Source organism: Hemitrygon akajei, chromosome 4 (assembly GCF_048418815.1).
Source record: "Hemitrygon akajei chromosome 4, sHemAka1.3, whole genome shotgun sequence".
Lineage (NCBI taxonomy): Eukaryota > Metazoa > Chordata > Chondrichthyes > Myliobatiformes > Dasyatidae > Hemitrygon > Hemitrygon akajei.
This window is the reverse complement of record NC_133127.1, coordinates 14,679,702-14,701,498: the sequence shown is the minus strand read 5'-3', so window position 1 is coordinate 14,701,498 and position 21,797 is coordinate 14,679,702. Positions and strand designations below refer to the sequence as shown.

The window sequence follows — 21,797 nt, the reverse complement described above, 5'->3', positions numbered from 1 at the left end:
TAATCTCCTAATCTCTGTTCTAAATGGACATCCCTCTTTTCTGAGGTTGTGCCCTCTAGTCCTAGACTCCTCTCCACGTCCTCTCTATCTGGGCTTTTCAATATTCGATAGGTTTCAATGAGATCTCCTCCCCGCCCTCCACCCCGCACCATTATTCCTAAACTCCAGGAAGTACAGGAGCAAAGCCATACTACGCCCCTCATTCCTGCGAACCCCTCTGGATCCTCTCCAATGCCAGATAAAGGGACCAAAACTGCTCACAATACTCCAGGTGAGGTCCGATCAATGCCTTATAAAGCCTCAGAATTACATGCTTGCTTTTATATTCTAGTCCACTCAAAATGAATGCTAAACTTACATTTGCCTTCCTTACCACCACCACAACTTGCCAGTTATCCTTCAGGAAATCCTGCGCAAGGACTCTCAAGTCCCAAGAGTTAAAATCTAGCATCAGATATAGTAGCATAGTAACTGCCCAAGAGGAGTTCAAAAAGCCCTCTGATCGATAGTTGTCCTGGGGCAATTTCACCCAGTCAGGCCTTTCAGTGTGACAGGTTGCACCATTGAAATTTTAAAGTCATGAAGTGAATTAGGTCCTTTAGCTCACTGAGGCCACATCGAACATCAACCTATCCATTTAACCATATAACCAAATAACAATTACAGCACGGAAACAGGCCATCTTGGCCCTTCTAGTCCGTGCCGAAGGCTTACACTCACCTAATCCCACTGACCTGCACTCAACCCATAACCCTCCACTCCTTTCCTGTCCATATACCTATCCAATTTTGCTTTAAATGACAATGTCGAACCTGCCTCTACCACTTCTACTGGAAGCTCATTGCACACATTTACACTAATCCTACACTAATCTGCTGCTGCTGTTGCCCCTCCATGTCAAGGTTCAACGTGTTGTGTGTTCGGCGATGCTCTTCCACACACCACTGGTGTAACACGTGGTTATTTGAGTAACTGTCCACTTCCAGTCAGCTTGAACCAGTCTGGCCATTCTCCTCTGATGTCTGATTAACAAGGCATTTTCACCCACAGAACTGCGACTCACTTGATGTTTTTTTTCCCCGCTGCATTCTCTGTAAACTCTAGAGACTCTTGTGCACCCTGTCTGGCACCAACAAACATTTCATGGTCAAAATCACTTATATCACACATCTTCCCTATTTTGATGTTTGGCCTAAACAACAACAACTGGTTCTGTTGAAGGATCTCAGCCTGAAACGTCGACTGTACTCTTTTCCATCGACGCTGCCTGGCCTGCTGAGTTCCTCCAGCATTTTGTGTGTGTTGCTTGGACTTACAGCATCTGCAGATTTTCTCTTGTCTTGTTTTGAACAACTGAACCTCTTGACCATGCCTGCATGCTTTTATACATTGAGTTACTGCATAACGATTGGCTGATTAGATATTTGCATTAACAAGCAGGTGTACAGGGGTACCTAAGAAAGTGGACTCTGGGTGTACATGTGCACGTAGACATTTACTTTTAATTCATTCAAAGGATGTGGGTTTGACAGATTGATCCAGTAATTCATTGCTCATCCCTAGTTGCCATTGAGAAGGTGGTGGTGGGCTGTCTCTGTGAACTGTTGCAGTCCTTGAGGTGTGGGTAGACCCACCTTGCTGTAGGGAGGGAATTACAGGATTTTCACCCAGTGAGGGTAAAGGAACAGCAATACATTTCCAGTTTCCAGGTCAGGATCATGTGTAGTTTGGAGAGTAATTTCCAGAGAGTAGTTTTTCCCTGAGCTTTTTCTACCCATATCCTTCTACCTGGGAGAGATGGTGGGTTTGGAAGGTGCTGTCTGAGGATTCTTGGTGAGCTGCTGTTGTACAAACATGTGTACACACACACACACACACACACACACACACACACACACACACACACACACACACACACACACACACACACACACACACACACACACACACACACACACGTTTTCTTCATTGTAGTATGGTTGCGTAGTGATTAGCGTAACCCTATTACCGCACCAGCAACCTGGATTCAGTTATGCCGCTGTCTGTTCAAAGTTGACATGTTCTCCCCATGACTGCGTGGGTTTCCTCTGGGTGCTCTGGTTTCCTCCCACATTCCAGTGATTGATGTTTAATTCTGTAATTGATCATTTGGGTGTAGTTGAGTATCGCAGGCTGGTTGAGCCAGAAGGGCCTGTTCCTGAGCTGTATCTCTAAAGACATGAAAACATATGCATGCATACATACAACGACACAAACACAACAGACAAAACCCTGCTGACTAATCCCTCTTTTCCACCTGAAGGCAGTTAAGAGATTCAAGAAGTGGGTGAAATATTGACTCATAAACGGCATCAGACTATTTACCTCACAAGAGCTGATTACTGTGTTTATTTTGCACTGCAGCCAAGCAGTTTATTTTCACGAGTCTGATGAACGTAGGATTCCTCTCCTTGGCAGAGTTGGAGAAGGAAGCCAATGCGTGCCAAAAGCAACTGTAAAATATCACATGGCTTGCGGAAGAGAGCAGGAATGTTACTGAGACTCAGTGGAGCTTTGGCACTTTGCCAGTGTGGGAGGGATCAGTGGGAAATCTGAAGTGAGCATTCCCTCAGTTCACTTCCAGCGGCACCACAGAGAAAAGCAGGAGGCCATTGGACCCTCTGGATTAGGGATAGCTCTTCAACTGAAATGCACTCAGTGGCCCCTTTATCAGCTACTCGTTTCATCCCAGAGCTGTCTTCTGCCGCTGTAGCCCATCCACTTGAAATTTCAACATGTTCTGCATTCAGAGATGCTCTTCTGCACACCACTGTTGTTATGCATGGTTATTTGAGTTACAGTCGCCTTCCTGTCAGCTTGAACCAGTCTGGCCATTCTCCTCTGACCTCTCTCATTAATAAGGTATTTTCGCCCACAGAACAGCCACTCGCTGGATTTTTTTTTTGTTTTTTACACCATTCTTTGTAAACTCTCAAGACTGCTGTACATGAAAATCTCAGGAGATCAGCTGTTTCTGAGGTACTCAAACCACCCCATCTGGCACCAACAATCATTCCACAGTCAAAGTCACTTAGGTCACATTTCATCCCCATTCTGATGTTTGACCAGAACAACAACTATGACCATGTTTTATGCATTGAGTTGCTGCCACATGATCAGCTGATTAGATACTATAATTGCATTAATTATGGAGAAGGATAGGTCTGGACCCAGGATTGAGATTTTTGATTGGAGAAAGACTAACTTTGAGGAGATACGAAAAGATTTAGAAGGATTGGATTGGGACAATTTGTTTTATGTGAAGGATGTAATAGAGAAATGGAGGTAATTTAATGGTGAAATTTTGAAGGTACAGAATCTTTATGAAAGAAAAGGTAAAAGTTTGAGAGAGCCATGGTTTTCAAGGGCTAGTGAAAACTTGGCTCTGAAAAAGTGAGAGATGTACAATAAATATAGGCAGCATGGAGTAAATGAGGTGCTCAAGGAATATAAAGAATGTAAAAAAAATCTTAAGAAAGAAATTAGAAAAGCTAAAAAAAGATACGAGGTTGCTTTGGCGAGTAAGGTGAAAATAAATTCAAAGGGTTTCTACAGTTATATTAATAACAAAAGGATAGTGAGGGATAAAATTGGTCCCTTAGTGAATCAGAGTTGACAGCTATGTGTGGAGCCGAAAGAGATGGGGGAGATTTTGAACAATTTATTTTCTTCAGTTTTCACTAACGAGAAGGATATTGAATTGTGTAAGGTAAGGGAAACAAGTAGGGAAGTTATGGAAACTATGACGATTAAAGAGGAGGAAGTACTGGCGCTTTTAAAGAATATAAAAGTGGATAAATCTCTGGGTCCTGATGGGATTATCCCTAGGACTTTGAGGGAGGTTAGTGTAAAAATAGCAGGGGCTCTGACAGAAATATTTCAAATGTCATTAGAAACGGGGATGGTGCTAAAGGATTGACATATTGCTCATGTGGTTCCATCCTTTAAAAAGGGTTCTAAGAGTAAACCTAGCAATTATAGGCCTGTCAGTTTGATGTCAAATGTGGGTAAATTAATGGAAAGTATTCTTAGAGATGGTATATATAATTATCTGGATAGACAGGGTCTGATTAGGAACAGTCAACATGGATTTGTGTGTGGAAGGTCATGTTTGACAAATCTTATTGAATTTTTTGAAGAGGTTACTAGGAAAGTTGATGAGGGTAAAGCAGTGGATGTTGTCTATATGGACTTCAGTAAAGCCTTTGACAAGGTTCCACATGGAAGGTTAGTTAGGAAGGTTCAATCGTTAGGTATTAATATTGAAGTAGTAAAATGGATTCAACAGTGGCTGGATGGGAGATGCGAGAGAGTAGTGGTGGATAACTGTTTGTCAGGTTGGAGGCCAGTGACTAGTGGTGTGCCTCAGGGATCTGTACTGGGTCCAATGTTGTTTGTCATATACATTAATGATCTGGATGATGGGGTGGTAAATTGGATTAGTAAGTATGCAGATGATACTAAGGTAGGTGGCGTTGTGGATAATGAAGTAGGCTTTCAAAGCTTGCAGAAAGATTTAGGCTAGTTAGAAGAGTGGGCTGAAAGATGGCAGATGAAGTTTAATGCTGATAAGTGTGAGGTGCTACAATTTGGTAGGACTGATCAAAATAGGACATACATGGTATACGGTTGGGCATTGAGGAATACAGTAGAACAGAGTGATCTAGGAATAATGGTGCATAGTTCCCTGAAGGTGGAATCTCATGTGGATAGAGTGGTGAAGAAAGTTTTTGGTATGCTGGCCTTTATAAATCAGAGCATTGAGTATAGGAGTTGGGATGTAATGTTAAAATTGTACAAGGCATTGGTGAGGCCAAATTCAGAGTGTTGTGTACAGTTCTGGTCACTGAATTATAGGAAAGATGTCAACAAAATAGAGAGAGTACAGAGGAGATTTACTAGAATGTTACCTGGGTTTCAGCACCTAAGTTAAGAGAACGGTTGAACAAGTTAGGTCTTTATTCTTTGGAGCATAGAAGGTTGAGGGGGGACTTTATAGAGGTATTTAAAATTATGAGGGGGATTGAAAGAGTTAGCGTGGATAGGCTTTTTCCATTGAGAGTAGGGGAGGTTCAAACAGGAAGACATGAGTTGAGAGTTAGGGGGCAAATGTTTAGGGGTAACACGAGGGTGAACTTATTTACTCAGAGAGTGGTAGCTGTGTGGAAGGAGCTTCCAGTAGAACTGGTAGAGGCAGGTTCGATATTGTCATTTAAAAAAAAATTGGACAGGTATATGGACAGGAAAGGAATGGAAGGTTATGGGCTGAGAGCAGGTTGGTGAGATTAGGTGGGAGTAAGCGTTCAGCACGGACTAGAAGGGCCGAGATGGCCGAGATACAGCCCTGTTTCCGTGCTGTAATTGTTATATGGTTATAATGAGCAGGTGTACCTAATTAATACACTGAGTATATGTGGCCCCACGTTCCCAGCTATGTGTTCTTGACCCTGTGAAGAATACGAAGACCTCCTCAAGGTTGAGAAAATATTTGAAGCCATTTAACAATTTCAATCTCAGTGCAAGACAGGCAGAGTTTTTGAAGCTCTGAAGCAATCCATCGTCAGGAAGGGTAACTGAAGCTTCAGTTACACACCAGCAATTGTTTTGCACATAAAGGAGCAGATGGTTGAGATGAGGTGAAACTTTATATCCTCTTCATAGATCAGGCCGTGTAATAGGAAACAATGTGTGCAGATATCAGGGGTCATTGCTGGAAATTCTGAGATAACTTTACACAAGAAGATCAGCATATAACAGAGGAAGTAAAGGCCTCTTTTATTATCAGTTAAGTAATGGTGGTTACATCTGTAGATATGGAGTTACTGTGAAAAAAAAAGGGACTGAGGTAAACGATCAACCAGATTCGAACACTCTGGTCAGGCTGAGTCTGGAGTATTGCATTCACTTCCAGTCACCCGACTTCCAATCTTCTACTTCGACATTTATGGTTAAGATGGCGCTGGTGAACCTCTGTGACTTCTGGCTGGTGGCTAATGAACAAGGATAGCAACTAAATATTTTGTTAATCAGATTTTTCCTGGCAAACAATCATCACTAGTAGAAGTCTGTAACCTCCCTTTGGACTTGGCGACAATTCAGTGTGGCGGAACTGAGATGAGGCAAGCCAATGGGCCCAACACCAAGAGCATGGAAAAGCATGAAATATCAGGCACAGGCCAAACCAAAGACACGGGGCCCAGGTGCCATATGGAGATTTACAGGCAGGATCGAAGCGGGGAAGTTCGGTGTCTCCAAGCAGCAAAACCTGTTGTTGAGACGGAGAGTTAAGCACCCGGCTGGATTGAAAAGGTCAGGGTGTCAAGGTACAGGAGAGTTCAGATCGCTGCTCGAAGCAGTAGAACCCGATGCTCGGATGGAGCTGGGCCAGATCGGAAAGGTGAAGGTGTTGGAAAGGTCAGGGTGTTGGGGCCCAAGCCAAGGTGCGGGCCAATTAAGATTGCTGCTCCACGATGTTTACTCTGCTCTCTGCTGAACTATGGGACTCTCTCTCTTGGAGATTTCAGTTCAGAAACGCTATTTGCTTGCAGTTACTGTTGGCATAATTTTTTTTAAATTACACGTCGAGTGTTGGATGGTCTTTTTTAAGGGTTATTTTATTCTTTTATTTTCTTATGGACATGATGAGTTTTTTATTCTCTATACACAGGGTGTTAGACAGTCTTTATTCATATGTATGGGATTTGTTTCTGGGTTTCTTTCATGGCTGCCTGCTAGGCGATCACCCTGAAGGTTGTATGAGGTATACACACTTTGATAATAAAATGGACTTTGAACTTTATTATAGGAAGGATATAGAGGATTTGGAGAGGGTGCAGAAGAGGTTTATCGTCTTTGGTGTTTGCCGAGCTTGGCAGTTAGCTTGTAGATATTTCATCATCGGTTGAGGTGACATCCTCAGTGTTGGTGTCTCTCTCCGAGATGCTCACATTTATATTGGCCCCCTGTTCACTTGCCTTGGTCCTGATTGGCTACTCCTTCAATTGACCTTTGAATTCACGTTTCTTTGGCTCTTAGGCGTTCTTACAAAGTGTCCATTTTAATACGTTTGTTTACGAAGTTATCAGAAAAGAATCACATTTCTAAAAACTCTCATGCCTGCTTTGTGTTTGTCTGCACCCTGTGTCCTTCACAGTGTCCTGCTCTGTCTTCAAGATCAGTGACAGTGGATCATCTCTCCGTACCGCCAGTTTGTGTTCCCGTAAGCGAATTGCGAGTTTACGTCCCGTCTGGCTGACGTAGTCTCCACAGGTGACCCTGTACACCACGTTGCTTTTGCTGGTTGTCTTTACTGGTACCTTGGTTCTTGAGACAAGCTTCCGTCAACGCCGTTAGTTTGTGAGCGATTGGGCTGCCCTAAGGTTTGAGCGGTCAAGCTGCCATTTCTGAGAGATTCTTGCTGTAGGGCAGGGTCACACGTTTATTGTCTGCCTGGAGTAGAAAGTATTAGCTATAAAGAGAGGTTGGACAAACTTCAGTTGTTTTCTCTGGAGTGTCAGAGGCCGAGGGAAGACATGAAAATAATTAATAAAACTACGAGAGACTCCTGATGAAAGGTCTCAAACTGAAATGTCAGCTGTTTATTCCCCTGCTTACCCCCCTTCCTGACTTGCTGAGTTCCTCCATCATTTTGTGTGTGTTTTTTGCTCTGGGTTCCCCTCATCTGCAGGATCTCTTGTGTTGACGTTTTCCATCAGAACTTACATTATTATGAAGAATGCAATCCAGGACCCTTCCCACCCTGATTGTTGTCTCTCATCCGGTTGGGAGGAAGACACAAATACCTGAAAGCACGTACCACCAGGCGCAAAGACATCCTGCTGTTACCAGGTTATTGAACAGACCTCTCATGCGTATAAAGATGAACGGCTGATCTCACCATGGCTTTTAATTGTCTACCTGCACTGCACTTTTCTCTGTAACTGTAAAACTATATTCTGCATACTAATTTCCTTTTACAACCTTGCTTTATTTACATATGGCACGCGCTTTCTTGATGGCAGCAAACGATTTTTTAAAATTGTATTTATTTATTTTATTCTGGCACAAAGGTGCCAATGACCAACAGCGACAGCTTAGAAGACCACTGGATACTCTTTTCTTCTTCAAAATATACTTCTTTTGAAATGGGATCGATTGCAGCCTGTAATTTCCCCATTAAGAAAGTATTTTTGGGCCAGCTGAAGTATCTGGCACCTCTGCGTTCTCCTGTGGTACTTGGCGTGGAGTGTAGCAACGGCCATGGCTGAGAGTGTACTCGGCATCGATTCTAAATGGAATCCACATGAACCTATGGTCAGCTCCGGTATCCTGTGTGAACTAAAGTGTCGAGCAAGATTAAAATCGACGAGGATGAGAGCGGAAGGTAAATGGGTGTTCAGTGCAGTCTGCCGGAAGCTGACCAGTCTCTCTCTCTCTCTCTCTCTCACTGCTGCCAATGGAAGATTTCGGGAGTTTCGGGGGTCCCACGCTGCATGGTTCATGGCTTGTGGCTGTGGACTCGCTTTCAGCTGCGGTTTGATGTCTAATGTCCTCAGTGCCGAACGCGGTTTCCTATTTGGACGATTTGATCAAGGTCTACTGCCATCGACACAGCACCGAACTGACTGGCTTTCAGCCTCCGGACTGGCTTTACTCACCTCGGCAGCTCATGGCTGTGGACTCACTTTTGGGAACTCTACAGTTTGATGTTTAATATTTTGTCTGTTGCTGTTGCCATGAATCTTTCTTTTTTTTTTGCCCATCTGATGCTCTTGTTGTGTAGGAGTTTTCTTTAAATGGGTTCTCTGGTGTTTCTTTGTTTTGTGGCTGTCTGTGGGAAGATGAATCCCAAGGTTGTGTACTCTATATGTACTTTAATAATAAATGTACTTTGAACTTATTTATTTAGAGATACAGTGTTGACCAGACTCTTCTGGCCCAATGAACTGCACCACCCAGCAGCACACCTATTTAGCCCTAGCCTAATCACTATTAACCTACCGACCCATATGTCTTTGGACTGTGGGAGGAAACCTGAGCACCTGGAAGAGACACATACACAGTCACGGGGAGAATGTACAGATTTCATACAGACAGCACTGGAATTGAACTCCAAACTCCATCGCACTGTAATAACATCGTGCAAACCGCTACACTGCACCCAATCACTGTCATCGCATATTACTGCACTGAAAGTGGCTCTTCAGCCCATCTAGTTTATGCTGAACTATTGTTCTGCCTAGTGCCATCAACCTGGATCATAGCCCTCCAACTGGTAAACAAAAAGAACCATCCAGGATGGGAGCTGTCTGGATTTGAACCGGGGATCTTTTGATCCGCAGTCAAATGCTCTACCACTGCACTATGTTCACCATAATGTGTATCTTGTAATGTGTAATGTAAACATGTATCTCAGTCCACATGACAATACATAAACCAATACCAATATTGTAAGTCTGTCTCTAGACCCCCAGGTGAATATATCCAACATTCCTTTTATTAAACTAAAGGAATTTTCTGTTCTGTTTTGTGGAGTCTGTTTAATCTAACCGACTTTCAGAAGGGTTTGTGAAAGGTTATATGCTGGGTATTATTTCTTCCTAGCAATCCTCGCAGCCCTCCTGGGAAAGAAAGGTGATGGTTAAAAACGAGAATCTATCTGCCTGAAGAGAAGTGCCCACTATCCAATTAACAAAAACAAATGTCATAGAAAAGCGGAATGAAATAAAGGCTTGCTCTTTGCGGATTTACCAGCGAGGTGCTCAGTTAGAATCAATAAACAAATCCAAGTGCATTGGGATCTGTGGTCTCCGGTGACGTTACAGAATTCACAGCCCATGGGCTGCATTCAAATGCTACTGGTATTGGTTTACAATTGTCACGTGCTGAGAAACAATGAAAAGCTTGCGTTCTTTATGAAGAGCTCTCAGATTGCAGTGAGGTAGAACAAGGTGAAACGATAACAATGAAAAATTAAGTTTAAAAGATGCAGAGAAAATGCAGTGCAGGTAAATGAGAAAGTCATAACAAGGTAGCTTGTGAGGTCAGAAGTCCATCTTTTTGTACAGGAGGTCCACTCAAGAATCTGATCACAGGAGGAACAGAAATTGTCCTTGAGCCTGGTGGCACGTGCTTTCAGGTTTTTTTTACTTCTGCTGATGGTAGAGAAGAAACGAGAGAATGTCTGGGGTGGGTGGGTCTTTGATTATGTTTTGTTTATTAGCCTTATTTGTCACATGTATATCGAACCAGACAGTGAAATACATCATTTGCGTTAATGACCAACACAGACTGAGAGATCAGCAGCTTCTAACACGTCTGGCGTCGACAATCATTCCACGGTCAAAGTCACTTTGATCGCATTTCTTCCCCATTCTGATATTTGATCTGAATATCAGCTGAACCTCTTGACCATGTCTCCATGCTTTATTGCATTGAGTTGCTGCTGCATGATTGGCTGATTAGATCTTTGCATCGACAAGCAGGTGTACCTAATAAAATGGCCACTGAGTGTACACGGCCATTCCGGGTAAGGATGTCAGACTTCTTTCCCTGAAGGGCAGTAATGGACCAGATGTGTTTTTATGAGAATCTGGTAGTTTCACAATCACCATCAGTGACGCTCGATTTTTAATTACGGATTTTTACTTAATTAGTTGAGCTTAATTTCCCCAGCTGCCAGCGTGCCAGATCAATCACCCAGGGCTCTGAGGATAGCTCCATGATTTAACCACTGAGCTATCACATCCTTTAGTTATTGACTGTGGGAAGACATCACTCTCTCTCACTCTCTCTCTCTCTCTCTCACACACACACACACACACACACTCTCTCTCTCCCTCTCCTTTTTTCCATCACCCTCATCCCCGCACTGCAATTTGGAACAGCAAGCTGCACGGTGCTTCAAGATAAGTAGATAAGTCCCACCAGCATTCCTGGAGGACTTTGGAGAGGGAAGAGGAGAGAAATATCTTAAAGCGTTTGATGGCTGTTGGTCAGTACTTGCTGGAGTTTAGACGAATGGGAGAGGGGGGAAATCTAATTGAGACCTACCAACTATTGAAAGGCCGAGATAGAGTGGTCATCGAAAGTATATTTCCTATAGTGGGGGATTCCAGGACCAGAGGACACAGCCTCAGAACTGAAGAACGTACTTTTTTTTAACAGAGATGAGGAGGAATTTCTTCAGCCAGAGGGTGATGAATCTGTGGAATTCATTGCCACAGATATCTGAGGAGGAAAAGTCATTGGGTATATTTAAAGCGGAGGTCGATAGGTTCTTGATTAGTAAGGCATCAAAGGTTACGGAGAGAAAGCAGGAGAATGGGGTCGAGAGGGTTAATAAATCAGCCATGATAAGTGGGGCAGACTCAATGGGCCAGATAGCCTAACTCTGCTCCTATGTCTTATAGTCCGATGGTCGAAAGCCACAGTTGAGTGACCATTAGAATGCCCCAGCCCTCACTATTCTCACATCCGCTACCCCTTCACTGTAACATTGAAGTAGGTTCAAGGGTTTGGTGAGCGAGACAGGAAACACTGACTGTGAATAAGGATATTAATCATTTCTTTACAAACAGTAAAAAGAAATTCCACCAAATATTTAAGTTCCCCCACCCTTACACACAAACTACAGAACTAAATATTCAACAAGCAGATACTTTGTTAACCGTGCGCATGGAGCATACCTCCCCAGCGATTCCGGGCACAGATGGAAAGAGAACAAGCCTTTTGCACGTGTTACTCCTGAGGTGTTTGAAACTGGACACTGGGTGCCGTGGCACTCAAGTCAACCAATGAGAAGAGCGGCTGCAGTTTTTAAACTGACCCATGACAATCAACACGATGGAAGTGGCTTTCGATGGCAAATAAGCCACACCCCCACCCAACACTAACGCTCCTCAAAACGTCCCTGCAGCCACTGAAGTATGTCAATAGGTACATTTAATGTCAGAGAAATGTATACAATATACATCCTGAGATTATTTTTCTTCGCAAACGTCCACGAAAAACAGAGGAGCGCCCCAAAGAATGAATGACAGTTAAATGTTAGAACCCTAAAGTCCCCCCTAGCTCCCCCTTCACACATACTGTAAGCAGCAGCAAAGAAACGATTCCCCCCTCCCCCACCAGCAAAAATGCATCGGCGCCCCCCCCCCCCACAAAATATTCCAGCGTGCAGCAAAGCATCAATAAAGACACAGACTTGCAGTACCCCAAAGACTACTCGTTCACCCGGTAATTCGACTTACCACAGGCTCTGTCTCTCTCTCTCTCTCTCTCTCTATCTAAGGGAAAAAGAGGTGTCACTGTTTCACAGCGAGAGGAGAGATGTAACAAAATATCTCGCCGATTTATGTGTTAAAAGTCTGTTGTGTTGTTTTTTCCAAGCTCTGTGCCCAAAGAAATTGGGTCTCTGAGCACAGAGCCAGCAGCTGGCTCGCTGCTTATGATCTTCTGTCTCCCACAACGCACCAGGCGGCGGCACCGGCCTCGAGTCCGCCCGCCTCCAGAGCCATGAAAATCCGGCACCCTGAAGGTGCGCTAGCCTTCCAGGCCGCATCCTTGGCACATCGAAAAGCGGCCGGTCGTCAGACCCCGAGAGCGGGTCCCATGTCCGCAGAGAACCAAAGTCAGCTTGTAACTTCGGGTCAGGGTCTTCAAAAGAACACTGAAAAGGGAAAAAAGAGATATTAAAGATGGAAATAGAGCTGTTTCCGAAGACGGAAGCAAAGGAGTCGCCGTTAGGCACCATCATCCTGACCTCCGGCCTCCATTGAAGTGCTAACTCCGCTCCATCAATGGCAGTCAAAGCAAATGCGAGGAAGATCCCACTAAGTAAAATTGGTAAATTGGGTAATATTTTAATCATAGAATCATAGAGATATAGAAATCTACAGCACGTTACAGGCCCTTCGGCCCACAATGTTGTGCCGACCATGTAACCTACTCGAGAAGCTGCCTAGAATTTCCCTACCTGCTTAGAATTTCTGTTTTTCTAAGTTCCATGTACCTATGTAAGAGTCTGTTAAAAGACCCGATTGTATCCATTTCTACCTCTGTTTCTGGCAGTGCATTCCACACACCCACCACTCTCAGGTTAAAAAAATACTTACCTCTGGCATCCTCCTTGTACCAACCTCCAAGCATCTTAAAAGTACGCCTCCTACCGAAATGAACCACCTCACACCTATCTGGGTTGAACTCCATCTGCCACTTCTCAGCCCAGTTCTGCATCCTATCAATGTCCCGCTGTAACCTCTGACAGCCCTCCACACTATCCACAACACCCCCAATATATCAAAATGAACTTTATGCACAATAAAATATTTACAAGATAAACCGTGCAATGCCTTTTCATTCTTACATTCACAGACACTGCATTATGTAGTGTTTCAAACCAATAAACATAAGAGATTTTGCAGATGCTGGAAATCCAGAGTAATCATGCAAAATGCTGGAGGGACTCAGCAGGTCAGAATTAGGTTGAATATCACAGGCATATGTTGTGAAATTTGTTGTTATGTAGCAGAAACACATTACAATACATAATAATAAACTGTAATTTACAGTAAGTGTATATGCAGTATTTATTTAAAAAGTTAAATTAAATAAACAGTGCAAAAAAGAGAGAAAAAGGGTAGTGAAGTGGTGTTAACATGGAACCCATGAACACGACCTCACTACACATACACAGTCCTTTAACACCAGGGCAGGCCATCTTCTGCAGCTCCCGGTGGACTTGCACTCGGACTGGTTACACTACTGGTGGTGAGTTTGTCAACTAGGTGAGGCATTTGGCTTCCACAAGGGTTGACCAGGATCTCACTTGTTATATTTTGCAACTTCAAACAAACTGATTCAAGCAAAGTCACAGGAGTCCAAAGTGCAGATTTAGCTTCAAGTTTACCTTAAGCGAGGAAAGGAATGAACTGTTGATGTTTCCTGATGGAGGGTCTCGTCCTGGGATGTAGACTGTTTAAACCCAATAGCAATAAAGCCAATACATCACTCATTTGGCCCCCTGGAGTGGTACATTGCTACAGTGATTGAGGGGCTTCCTCAGCCAAGCTGACCTCTCCCTGTTCAGTCATGGAAGAGCCCTATACAATCCTATACCTTCCCCACAGAGCCCTATGGTGGCTGCCCCAAGCCTCCGTGAATCCTTCAGCACATACCCCTGTGGCCTGGAATATGTCCCGTCAGCTTTCCTTTACGGACATCTCGATCTGCTGGCTGGGTAAATTGGATTATTATTGTCATGTGCACTGAGATGCGGTGAAAAACTTTGTTTTGCCTGCTCTCCATACAGATCATTTCACGACACAGTAGAGCAAGGAGAAACAATAACAGGATGCGGAATAAAGTGTTACAGTTGCAGAGAACGTGCAGTGGCCCGAAGGACGATCATTGTGGAAGCAGTCGACTTACCACCACATTCTCAAGAGCTGGTTGGGAATGGGCAATTAATGGTGCCTTTGCCATTAATGTCCGCACCCTGAGAAATGAATGTCAAGGAATTTAAGGGCTGTACAAGTGGGAAGAGATAACAGAGAAACAGGCAGACCAGTCACACAGAGCCAGGTTGAGGGAGAGTGGACACGTGATCAGAGGTCTCCAGAGGGGCTAAACAACTCTGTCTTTTCTCTCGCAAAGCAGCCACGCCATGCATCAAAGCAATTAGCCCAAGTGAAGGGTGGACCACGGGAGGAGCAACCATCATCATTATCGGAGACAGCTTCTTTGATGGATTGCAGGTTGTGTTTGGAACAATGCTGGTGTGGAGTGAGGTACGTACTTGGTTCTGCAAAAGTAACCAAAAGAGCTCCAGAGGAGGATATGTCCATGTGTGTTCTGAAACCCTTCTCCCCTTTAAACTGTGGGTGACTTAGTGTTTTAACAAAGGAATCCGTCTCTCCCTATTTGTTCCCCATTCCTTTCCCTGTTCCTTCCATCTCTCCCCAAGCAGGCTGTTCACCGAACAAGAGGGAAGAATCAAGTTCAAGTACGATCAATTATGTTTTCAAGTCAAGACAAGTTCATTGTCATTTAACTATACACATCTATACTGTCAAATGAGACAACGTTTCTAGAGACCAGGGTGTAAAGCACACAGTCATACACATAACACATGATAACATAGGAAAGGAAGAATTATATCTACAAATGAATTACACATAATTTCCTGTACCTTTTCTGGTAACTGAGTTGTTTTGCTGGACTGCTAGAGCATTACCAAGTCCTATTTTAGAACATAGAACAGAGCATTGTTTAGTTAGACATTTAATTACTAGTTTAGATAGTTTTCCACAGTGTCTGTCCCAAACTAATCAAACTAGAAATTGAATGCATACCTAAACGGATCCATTATGTCTGCACAATGTCCATATCCCTCAATTCTCTGCAGATCCATGCACCTACCGAAGAACCTCTTAAACGCGTTTTGTTGTGTTTACCTCTGCCACCACACCTGGCGGCACATTCTAGGTACCCACCACATTTTGTGTAAAAAAACCCGCCCCGCACACCTCCTCTGAATTTCCCCCTCTCAACTTAAATGCATGGCTTTTAGTTTTGAACATTTCGACACTGAGAGAAATGTACTCTATCTATGCCTCTCACAATCTTACAGACTTCTATCAAAGCTTCATTCAGGTTCTGCTGCTCCAGAGAAAACAACCCAAGTTTGTCCAAACTCTTGTTATAGCAGAGGAGAACTCCATCCACTCCCATGAGCACATTTTTATACAGCACCTTCAGTGGTCGATTCCCAGGGATCTGAACAGATAACCAAAGGCTTGGTCAAAGAAAACATGTTAAAGAGTGACTTAAAGAAGAAAGGAGAAAGAGAGAGAGAGAAGGGAGGGAGGGAAAGGGGGAGAGGGATGGAGTAGGAGAGTGTATGGGATGAGAAAAAAAGAAGGAAAGTGGAGAAAATGAAGAAAGAGGAGAATGAGCGAGGTAGTGGGGGATGAGGGATTGAATTTAGAATTCTTCAGACCGAGATGCTGCAGCTCATTCACAGAGGAAATTGGGAACGATTGGGATGTGGGGACTGAAGGACTGTGGAGCATTGCTGTGCTGCAGGTCGTCACGGTATCAGATGGAGCTTGTGGTTGAAATGGCATGGAGTACACCTTCTGGGCCTTCAAGCCCGATTTAATCCTGGCCTAATCAACAGACAATTTACTACGACCAATTAACCTACCAACCAGAATGCGAGAAAAACGTAGCACCCGAGGAAACCCATGCAATCTTTGGGAGAATGCACAAAACAGTGGTGGGAACTGAACCCAGGTCACTGGCACTGTAAAACCAACCACTACACTAGCATGCTGCCTAGTTAGTAGGTTAATTGTTCATATGAGTGTCTTAGAAGTTTGAGAAGATTCAGCTTCACATCTAAAACTTTGACAAACTTCTGTAGATGTCTGGTGGAGAGTGTAATGACTGGGTTGCATCACAGCCCGGTGTGGAAACACCAATGCTCTTGAATGGAAAACCCTACAAAAACTAGTGGATTTGGCCCTGTCCATTGCAGGTAAAGCCCTCCCTACCAAGTTAGATATGGCCCTTGTGGCTAAAGGGATCAGGGGGTATGGAGAGAAAGCAGGTACAGGGTTCTGAGTTGGATGATCAGCCGTGATCATACTGAATGGCGGTGCAGGCTCGAAGGGCCGAATGGCCTACTCCTGTACCTATTTTCTATGTTTTCTATGTTTCTATGAGCACATTTACATGGAGTGCTGTCACTAGAAAGCAGAATCCATCATCAGGGACCCCACCACCAGACCATCCTCTCTTCTCACTGTTACCGTTAGGAAGAAGGTACTGGAGCCTCAGGACTCACACCACTAAGTTCAGGAACCAAATGGCTTTTGAACCAAAGAGATAACTTCACTCACCCAACACTGAGCTGTTCCAGCACCCCATGGACTCATTTTCAAGGACTCTTCATTTCATGATCTTGATATTTATTGCTTGCTTGTTTGTTTATTTATTTATTTATATCATTATTTCTTTCTTTTTGTATTTGCACACTTTGTTGTTTTTTTTTCAATACTGGATGCCTGCCCAGTTGGTGTGGTCTTTCATTGATTTTATTGTGTTTCTTGGATTTATTGAGTATGCCCAAGAGAAAATGAATCTCAGGGTTGTGTATAGTGACCTACATGCACTTTGATAATAAAGTTACTTTGAGATTTTGAATTGCGCAGTGTGGGCTCATTGGGCTGGAAGGGTCTGTTAGTGTGCTGTATCAGTGCCCAACATGATGAAGCATGTGATAGTCCTTCTTTATCACCCTATCTACAAGTGTTGCCACTTTCAGGGAGCTATGGACCCGCACCCCAGGAGCCCTCTGTAGTCTCCTTAGGGTCCTGCTATTTTCTGTATATTCTCCCTTTATATTTGACCTCCCAAAGTACAACAGTTCATGCTTTTTTGGACTGAGCTCCATCTGACATCCCTCCACCCATTTCTGCAACTAATCTGTCTCCATGATGGAACTAGTGGGTTGCAGTGAAGTGCACAAAATTGCTGATTGAACACAGTCGTGGCCGAGCCTGTCTTGCTCCTGCACCCTCTTTCATGGTTTAATTCAGACACTGGATATGCTGCAGATGCTGGAAATCTTGAGCAACACGCCCAAAATCCTGGAGGATCTCGGCAGTTCAGGCGGCGTGTGTGGAGGAGAATAAGCAATTGATGTTTTGGGCCGTGACCCTCCCTCAGGACTGGTTTAATACGATCTCTGTCTGTTCCTCAGCTGATCACGCCGCACGCCATCCGAGTGCAGACACCTCCGCGGCACATTCCCGGCGTGGTGGAGGTCACACTGTCCTACAAGTCCAAGCAGTTCTGTAAAGGAGCACCTGGGAGATTCGTCTACACAGGTCAGTGCTGTTCTGCTAGGTCAGCCTGCACTTAGAAAGCATTGGGTCATGTAGATGTTGCATCCGGAAAGTATATACTTGAAGTTACAACATCACAACTGTTCTATTGAATGAACTTGTCAGTAGAGTGCTTTTACCTCACCAGGGTAACTTGCTGAGTTACAGATGGGAATTCTTCCACTTGGTAAGACCATACATATATTGAGGGTCACAAGAGCTTAAAACATTTAAAGGATTAGCTTTTATTTGTCAGACATCGAAGCGTACAGTGAAATGCACTGTTGCATCGGCAAGCAGATCAGTCCAAGGATATGGGAGGAGGCAGCCCGCAAATGGCGCCAACATAGCAGACGCAGAACTCACTAACCCTAATCCGTATGCGGGTGGAAAGTGGAGTGCCCAGAGGAAACCCATGTGGTCACGGCTGAACATACAAACTCCCTACAGGCAGTGGTGCGAATTGGACCCTGGTCGTTGGTGCTGTAAAGCGCTGCACTGACCACCACGCTATCTTGCCGCCCTGCAGAGACTTGAATCTAGAGAAGCACACAATCAATAAGAAGGCGGAAGACGGTCAGGCAGCATCTGTAGGGGCGGGGGTGCTTAGGGAGGGGGTTGGTGGAAGGAATTGTTGTTGCCGCTCAACCCAAAGACAGGCTTGTTCATTGTTTGCTGGTTTGTGGAGAGCACTGACATTCCATCAGGTTACTCTCCATTTCTTCCATCCACGTCGTCCAGTCAAGTTGATTGTCACTTAACTATATACACCAAAGGAGAGAGCATTTCTCCGGTCCAGGGTCTAACACAATAGTACCCATAACACACATATAACACACTAAACACATAATAACAGAAGAAAGTGAGAATTATGTCTGTAAATGAATTACACGCAGAGAAACAAAGTGCATAAATTAAATATTGTAGGGTACAGTACAAATGATCCATTGACACTTCAAATGCAATGCAGCAGGGAGTTCAGAAGCCTAATGGCCTGAACCCTGTTGGGCATTGATAATGTAAGATGCGGCAGGCCTGTTTCCCTTATTTGATGGTGAGACAGGCAGCGTGGGAGCTGCATGGCCTCGGCTGTAGCGAACGCTAGGGCTCAAACTGCGGGCTTGCCTGCTGATGCCGTCCAGGAGAAAGATGCCGGAGGTAGTGTAGCGTGGCGCCATGCTCAGATGGGGCTGGCATCTCCCATCCTTGGTGCCCTCCAGTGTTTAATCAGTCGAATGACAGGCTGGATTGCCGTGGCTGTGCACTGCCGGGAATCTGTACAAGGAATCTGCGGAACATGTCGCGCTGTTTCATTCAACTGTATTCATGTATGGTTGAATGGTAATTAAACTTGAATTTGATTTGAGAACTTGCGGGCTGCCCGCTGCATGTCCTTGAGTGTGCCTACACGAGGCATTTCACTGTTTGTTCTGATGTATGTGATAAATAATTTAATCTGAATCTGAGATTAAAGATTAGGTTTAATATGTCACAAGTATATCAAAACATTGAAGCATTTAGTGAATTCGACATTTTGCGTCAACAACCAACACAGTCCAAGGATCGTGCAGGGGGCAGCCCACAAGCATCGTCATGCTTCCAAGGCCAATGTAGCATGGCCAGCATTCACTAATCATGATGTCTGTGTATTGTGGGGAGAAACCGGAGTGCCCAGAGGAAATTAACATGGCTACGAGGAAAACATACAAACTCCTTACAGACAGCGGCAGGAGTCCATAAGACTAAAAGATCATAAGATATTGGAGCAGAATTAGGCCATTTGGCCCATCAAGTCTGCTCCACCATTTCATCATGGCTGATCCAATTTTCCTCTCAGCCACAATCACCTTCCTTCTCTCTGTATCCCTTCATGCCCTGACTAATCAGAATCAGGTTTATTATCACCGGCATGTGACATGAAACTTGTTAACTTAGCAGCAGCAGTTCAATGCAATACATAATCTAGTAGAGAGAAAATAATAATAAATAAAATAACAATAATAATAAATAAACAAGTAAACCAATTACAGTATACATATATTGAATAGATTTTAAAAATGTGTAAAAAAACAGTAATACTGCATATTAAATAAAGAAGTGATGTAGTGTCCAAGGGTTCAATGTCTATTTAGGAATCGGATGGCAGAGGGGAAGAAGCTGTTCTTGAATTGCTGAATGAGTGTCTTCAGGCTTCTGTACCTCCTACCTGATGGTAACAGTGAGAAAAGGGCATGCCCTGGGTGCTGGAGGTCTTTAATAATGGATGCTGCCTTTCTGAGACACCGCTCCCTAAAGATGTCCTGAGTACTTTGTAGGCTAGTACCCAAGATAGAGCTGACCAGATTTACAACCTTCTGCAGCTTCTTTCAGTCCTGTGCAGTAGCCCCTCCATACCAGACAGTGATGCAGCCTGTCACAAAGCTCTCCATGGTACAACTATAGAAGTTTTTGAGTGTATTTGTTGACGTGTCAAATCTCTTCAAACTCCTAATGAAGTATAGCCACTGTCTTGCCTTCTTTATAACTACGTCGATATGTTGGGACCAGGATAGATCCTCAATGGTCTTGACACCCTGGAAATTGAAGCTGCTCACTCTCTCCACTTCTGATCCCTCCATGAAGATTGGTACGTGTTCCTTTGTCTTACCCTTCCTGAAGTACACAATCAGCTCTTATTGATGTTGAGTGCCAGGTTGTTGCTGCAGCAACATTCCACTAGTTGGCATATCTCACTCCTGCACGCCCTCTCGTCATCACCTGACATTCTACCAACAATTGTTGTATTGTCAGCAAATTTATAGATTTTATTTGAGCTATGCCTAGACACCCAGTCATGTGTATATAGAGAGTGGAGCAGTGGGCTAAGCACACACCCCTGAGGTGCGCCAGTGTTGATCGTCAACGAGGAGCATATGTTATCACCAATCTGCACAGATTGTGGTCTTCTGGTTAAGAAGTTGAGGATCCAATTGCAGAGGGAGGTACAGAGGCCCAGGTTCTGCAACTTCTCAATCAGGATTGTGGGAATGACTGTATTAAATGCTCAGCTATAGTCGATGAACAAGTGGACTAATCAAGCATCTATCTACTTTTACCTTAAATATACCCAGTGTCTTGGCCTCCACAGCCACTTGTGGCAATGAATTCCACAGATTGACCACTTTCTGGCTAAAGAAATTCCTCCTCATCTCCGTTCTAAAAGGAAACCCCTCTATTCTGAGGCTGTGTGCTCTAGTCCTAGACTCCCTAATCGCTGCCTATCAGCGCTGTAAAGCATAAGCAAAAGCATAAGCTACTGTGGCCCAAACACAGACTGATAGGACTAACTTGCTGGGCAACTATGTCAGCATGGACGAATAGAGCCGAAGGGGCTTTTTTCTATTCTGTATGACTCTTAACAACTCAACTTAGAAACTGAGGTGAGGATCACCACTTTGACATAAAAGGAAGTATATCTTACTCCCAAGTCTACCTTAAATAAAACTGGAACGATAACATGAACTGTAGATCACTCAACAGTAACAACCATCGATGACTCAATTCCATCTTGTGCCCACCAGTGATAATGAAACCCTCACCCATCCCCCAAATCTTCCCGCTCCTGATTGGTAGATTCCAGTGCATTCAAACCAATCAATAAACACTTTCCTGTTTCATCACAAGGTAATTGTAAAGTGTGAGGGGGAGGAGGAGCACAGTTGACCTTTAACCCTAAATGCATTACTTAGCTGATATGAAGATGGATTACCTGATTCTGCCCAAACATATGTTGCAATTGAAGAAATCAGCATCACACACTCTGAGGTAATTGGTATTGATTTTCCAAGGGTCCTTTCACGAGCTGCTGAACAGCAGATTACACAAAGG

General features: G+C 44.0%; 1 protein-coding gene across 1 annotated transcript in view; it reads left to right on the top strand.

Moving 5' to 3' along the window:
• Nucleotides 1–21,797, top strand: part of LOC140726140 (transcription factor COE3-like) — a 435,742-nt gene that overhangs the window by 328,850 nt on the left and 85,095 nt on the right. The window contains 2 exon segments of the mRNA XM_073042113.1: nt 14,695–14,828; nt 17,807–17,933. Coding sequence (XP_072898214.1) covers nt 14,695–14,828; nt 17,807–17,933 — 261 coding nt within the window.